The 6,000-nt window shown below is 46.1% G+C and overlaps 1 protein-coding gene across 1 annotated transcript in view; it reads left to right on the plus strand.

The window, feature by feature from the left end:
* Positions 1-5,645, plus strand: part of si:ch211-210g13.5 (inactive phospholipase C-like protein 2) — a 146,875-nt gene extending 141,230 nt beyond the window's left edge. The window contains exons 5-6 of the mRNA XM_039740650.1: positions 822-931; positions 4,945-5,645. Of these exons, the coding sequence (XP_039596584.1) occupies positions 822-931; positions 4,945-5,136 (302 nt within the window). The 3' untranslated portion in view covers positions 5,137-5,645. The remainder of the gene's footprint in view (positions 1-821; positions 932-4,944) is intronic.
* Positions 5,646-6,000: the final 355 nt, after the last annotated feature.

Genomic DNA, 6,000 nt, shown 5'->3' on the forward strand with positions numbered 1-6,000 from the left:
AAATGCATGACATTTGTCATTCCAACAGATGGCGCATCATAAACTTTAACAATGCTTTTACGAATCCAATACTAAGTGGCATATAACAGAGACACGTGCTTTGAATTTGTTATTTCCAGCAGATGGCACATCACATTTGCAGTAATACAGTTTTAAACGTCTTATTTGGCAATGGCTGGCCCCTCTGATTTAAATTAGTGGTCCTCTTTCCTCGAAGGGTCTATTTTGTGTTTTGTCGTTCTTGGGATCGGCAGTTTTGAGCCTATGGATTGCTTGATTCCAGACTGCCATAACAGATTGCAATGCCAAGTACCTGTGGGTGAGCTGGCACCCTGCCTTCAGATCCCAGTTCGCCTCCATATGCGCCTTTCTCTTTGCGGCTCACGACTTGGCCAGCACTAAACATGCCGTGGGGTTTGTATGGCAAGGGAGGTGGGCTGTGTGCCCACTGAGCTGCAGTCGGACAGCCACCAGCCCGGGTGGGCCAGATGCTCGCTTTTATTCTGCAAAGTGAAGTTTTTTAGCGATGTGCCCCATCTCAACGTTATACATTCTCCTGTGAAATTTGCCACCTTGCTTTCCGTGGTGCTGAAAAATCTTTGCTTATGACGTGCTGCCAGGTCAAGCCATCTGGCTGATGGTTGCGCTCTGCCAAAAATTCTTTTCGAGAAACAGCAAACCTCCCTTAGTTTGAGGTGTGGGAGGCTGCTTTGCCTCAGCTGACAGATTCTTTTCCCGTTGATGTTGTTTTTGGAAGCCTGTGCCAGGGGCACGTGCCAATTCCTTTGCCCTGATGTGTTGATCTCCATGCTTTGTTCCAGGGATGGATTTCCATGAAGATCTGCACTCCATGGGGGTCCGAGAGGGTCTCAAAGGCAGAAAACTCCAGAAAGCCCTGGAAAGCTTTGCTTGGAACATCACTGTGCTCAAGGTAAGCTGCCCCATGTGCCCACGGCTTCACTGTCTCGCCCTGCTCTGAATGCCCAATTAGACTTCACAGTCTGTTGGTATCTGACACACTTCTCACTCTATGAGTAACAGAACGGTCCGTGGTTATGGGCTGGCAGCACTTTGTGTTTGTGCCCACTCTGAAAAGCATTATATAGAAGACGGGCATCGTGCCATGTAACGCACTTTGTAAAGGTACTCTTCTTTAAAGGAGGGGGAGCAGACGGTAACGCTGTTGCCTGTGTATGTGGAGTTTATATGTTCTCCATGTACGTGTGTGTGTTGTGGAGAGGGGGTTTGGGGATTGATGGGTGGTCCTTCCATATCCTAAAGAGCTGCAGATAAGGTAAAGTGGCGACTATGAACTGTCACCGAATTACTGAATGTGAGTCTATGAGAAACGGGCACACGTCCTGTCGTCCAGAGTGGATTCCGACTTTATGTCCAGTGTGACCGGGGTTGGCACTTCTCGTTTTAAAATGCATGGATATTTTATAAGGGAACATTATATACTTAAATAAAAAAATAATAAAAATTGGAAATGAGCTGATTTATTGCGATAACGAAAATATAAATGATACCCAATGGGCAAGGAGATCAGAGACTGGCTGCGAATGTTCCTGCACATCATCGGGGGGGCTGAGCGCCAGAGATGAAGGTCTTAAGCCTCTGAAGACCCCCACCTCCCGGGGCCACTGGCCATTTCTAAACCCGTTCCGTGTTCATAACAGTTAGGGCAGCTGCGCCTTTTCCGTGTTGTTAATTAATTCAAAAAACCGGTTAGCTGCAGGTTGATAACGTCGATTCTTCACAATAATAATGTTTTTCAATCAATTCTGCCTTACATATGCTGGCCTTAAAGCTTCCCACTGCGGTGGGCTGGCGTCCTGCCTTGCTTTGTTTCCTGCCTTGCGCCCTGTGTTGGCTGGGATTGGCTCCAGCAGACCCCCGTGACCCTGTGCTTAGGATATAGCGGGTTGGATAATGGATGGATGGATTGCTTCCCGCTTCCATTTATTTCCACAGAGTTGACGTAACTAAAGCACCAGGCGAGGGCTCTTCTGTTTGAGATGCTTGTGCGCGTGCGCTCTGCTCCGCCCGGCGTCTGACTGACTGGCATTGGACATCCGAGCGGCTGCCGGACAAGTAAAAGAAGAAAAGAAATCCACAAAATATACAAGTTTAAGCAATCGCTTAAAAGAAATACACAAAATATACAAGTTCAAGCAATCGCTTAATAGAAATCCACAAAATATACAAGTTCTAGCAACATCTCGCGTGTGGGAGGTATTTTCTGCAAAAGAAGTACATGAAATTTAAAATTATAAAATGAAACTGCTGTCTCTCTTTTGCCATTTTCATTCTAATTATGACACTGACACAGCAAGTTGAGGCCAGCACGGTGGTGCAGTGGGTAGCGCTGCTGCCTCGCAGTAAAGACACCCGGGTTCGCTTCTTGGGTCATCCCTGCGTTGAGTTTGCTGTTCGCCGCGTGGGTTTCCTCCCTAAAATTTTGATTGGTGTGTGTGTGTCCTGCGGTGGGCTGGCGCCTTGCCCGGGATTTGTTCCTGCCTTGTGCTCTATGCTGGCTGGGATTGGCTCCAGCTGACCCCCGTGAACCTGTGTTAGGAAATAGCGGGTTGAGTACTGACTGACAACAAGTTGGTTATGGAAAATGAAAAGACAAAAGAGTGATTTAATTTTTTTTTTTTTTTTTTAGAAATTTCACAAATGCCTTTTATGCGTATTTCATTTTTATATTACATTTTTGCAGGGTCATTGCACGTAGAAGAGAGACTGCATTTTATTTTTAATAATTTTTCTTCCGTTACTCGCAAGTTATTCAGGAAACAGTGAGCCTGTTTCGTACTTGAAGTCGCACAGAACTTTACGTGTTAAGATGGACGAAATCGCAAATTCGCTAATGCTGGTCAATGGGAAATATTGAAACTTTAAAATTTTGTATACAATCTCTATTCGAGATCATCGCAAGGAAAATGGAACCGTCTCGAAAATGTTCCTTTAAAAATAAGTGTGCCACGTCTCAACGGTAGTGGTCCACGGGGGCCAAGTGGTTTCTGTGACGGACAGATAGACAGACATAGGTTTTCGCAATAGGAGCTTCACGCAGAAATAATAATAATAATAATAATAATAATGATAATTAATTAGCACGGTGGCGCAGTGATAGGGTCCTCCCTGCGTGGAGTTTGCATGTTTTCCCCGTATCTGCGTGGGTTTCCTCCGTGTACTCCGGTTTTAAAAAACCTGTGGTGGGCTGGCGCCCGGCCCGTGGTTTGTTTCCTGCCTTGCGCCCTGTGTTGGCTGGGATTGGCCCCGGCAGAGCCCCGTGACCCTGTAGTTAAAATATAGCGGGTTGGATGATGGATGGATGGATAATTATTATTATTATCCATGTTATTTATGTAGCGCCTTTCCCATGCGCAAGGCATTATGCGAACGCACCTAAAAATGCCTTCAAAGGTGCACCTCCCTAATAAAACGGCGGTGCGGTTACTAAATAAAGTCCCCGGATTTTGCTGGACCGAGGGGTGGACGTAGGAAACATGGTGATATCCCCAAATGGAGAATCTGTGCAAAATTTGCGCACCGGAGAAACACACATTCGGTTTTCCATATTAGACTTGTACTGTTAGTGGCGCGTGAAATAGAAGATAGATTCCTTTAAAATGTTATTTCTGATCATATTCACTTCCAAAGGCGTTATATAAAACAAGCATTACTCACTTTGCAATGCCCGAGTCCTAATCATGTGAACTTTCTAGTAAAGTCGTCTGTGACGCAGTGAAAGGCGCACTATAACAGAACGAGATCCAGTGAGTAATGAGATAGAACAGATAGTGTGGCGCAGTGCTTCAGGACTTCAAACCCAAAGGGCGTGGGTTCCAATCCCGTTACTAACACTGTGTGACCCTGACCAAGTCACTTCACGCCTCTGTGCGCCAGTTCTTAAAAAGAAATCGAATCAATCGTATCTCGGATTCTGTAAGTAGCCTCGAGTAAAGGCATCAGTCAAATAATAAGTGTAGTGCTTCTTGGGGATACCTATAGTGAAAGGCGCTATATAATATACACATTAAAGGTGCGGTATATTAAAGAGGTGGGATATTTCAAGGCGCCCTTATTTTGTTGGACGAGATCCGCAACTGCAGAGAAACGTTTTAGATGGACCGTGAAATTGCGGAGAAAGGAGCCAGCCAAGCGATGTTAATGCTCTTTCAAGTTGGTGCAGGGATGCGACGGTGACTGCAATCCAATGCAGGAAGTATTTATAAGGGGGGAAAGTGAGGCGGGGGTTCTGTGGTGGAGCTGGGATTGTAGGTGTAATAATGCACAGCAGCCGCAACAGTACTCACGGTAATCTCAATAACTGGGCAATAAAAATTAAAAACGACACTCCATAACGGTCCCACGTCGGAAGCAGCTAGCGGTCCACGGCGTTTGTTTTGTAAAGTTCCTCGCATTGATGCTATAATAACGAGAGTAAAATTACTTATTTGATTTAAATTCTATGAAAATAAACAAATAACTGTAGAAGAGTAGCTTCCTGAGGTGAATGAAACAACTCCAGTGAGAGGAAGAAAGAAGACAAGACGGAGAAGTTGGGGGATTCAGTTTACCTTTCTGCTTCTGGATTTTGTCGTCAGTGACTGCCCTCTAGTGGCGAGAATGAGAGCGACAAATAATACATTTGAAATAACTTCCTTCTGATTTGTTTCTTCGTATACATACTCTGTATGTGTATGTGTGAATATGTGTGTACAAATAGATATGTATGTTTGTATATATATTGTATGTATGTGTGTGTGTCATATAGCTGGGTTAAGTCCCCAGACCATGCTGTTGGCTACACTGATTATCGTTTTGTTTTTGGACTCTATCATACCTTGCCCACCCTCTTTTCAGACACCACCCTTTACCATTTTGGAGCCTGGTCTGAAGCTCACTTGTTCTTTATTTCTTTGTCTCTTTCAGGGTCAGGCGGATTTGCTCAAGCATGCCAAGAACGAGGCGCTGGACACCCTCCGGCAGATCCACAACGCGGCCCAGTCCTGCGGTTTGAGTAAGAACGGCTCAGCCTCACCAGAAGTGCTCCGTGCGCGGTCTGGAGGAGGTCTCGAACCGATTCTCGAAAAGGAGAATGGGAGCGACACCGGCTCCTGCTGATGGAAGTGGGAAGCTGTCCCTTGGCCTGATGATCCATTTGGCATGTGGTCCTTTATCAAAGAGGACTTCCCAGCCCCTGGAGGGCTAAATTAGATGTACAGCACGAGGAGAAAAAGCAAGCCAGCCGGACCCCCCCACTCACTCACTCACCCTCCCCTCCTTCCACAAGAGATAGCTGTTGTAGTTGAGCTGAACTGCTGCACGATCCGTGTGTGACGCCTCCTCACAAAGCAGCAGCTCAATGTGGTTAAGGACACAAAGCAAGGCCCTGAAGAGCACCGAGTACAAGAAACACTGGAAGGTGACGGCAATAAACTGGAACTTCTTTTAATAATGTAATTAGTCACGTGTTCCTCCGCCCTGTCGGCCCTCAGACTCTGTTTAATTTAACATGCTGGTAAACGGGAGCTCACCTGTCTTAACCCTAACTTTTACACTGTTTATGGCTACTGTGAACCTTGTCTGATCAACAAATTATAGCAGGTCTATTAAAACTCTACTAAACTGGGTTGCCTTTGCCTGCTCATCTTCCTGTCCGAAGCCTTCATAATTAGACGGTCCTCCCTGTGGGATGTGAAATGGGGCGGGGTCAGCTGTAGGCGGGATTGGATAGCCAAGTGTTACCATATAAGGTTAGAAGTTTGGTGATGGGGTGGGGTCAGCTGTAGGCGGGTTTAGATAGCCGAGTGTTACCATATAAGGTTAGATGTTTGGTGATTGGGCGGGGTCAGCTGTAGGCGGGTTTGGATAGCCGAGTGTTACCATATACAGGTTAGATGTTTGGTGATCGGGCGGGGTCAGCTGTAGGCGGGATTGGATAGCCGAGTGTTACCATATACAGTCATATGAAAAGGTTTGGGACCC

The sequence above is a fragment of the Polypterus senegalus genome, chromosome 17 (genome assembly GCF_016835505.1).
Source record: "Polypterus senegalus isolate Bchr_013 chromosome 17, ASM1683550v1, whole genome shotgun sequence".
In the NCBI taxonomy this organism is placed as follows: domain Eukaryota; kingdom Metazoa; phylum Chordata; class Cladistia; order Polypteriformes; family Polypteridae; genus Polypterus; species Polypterus senegalus.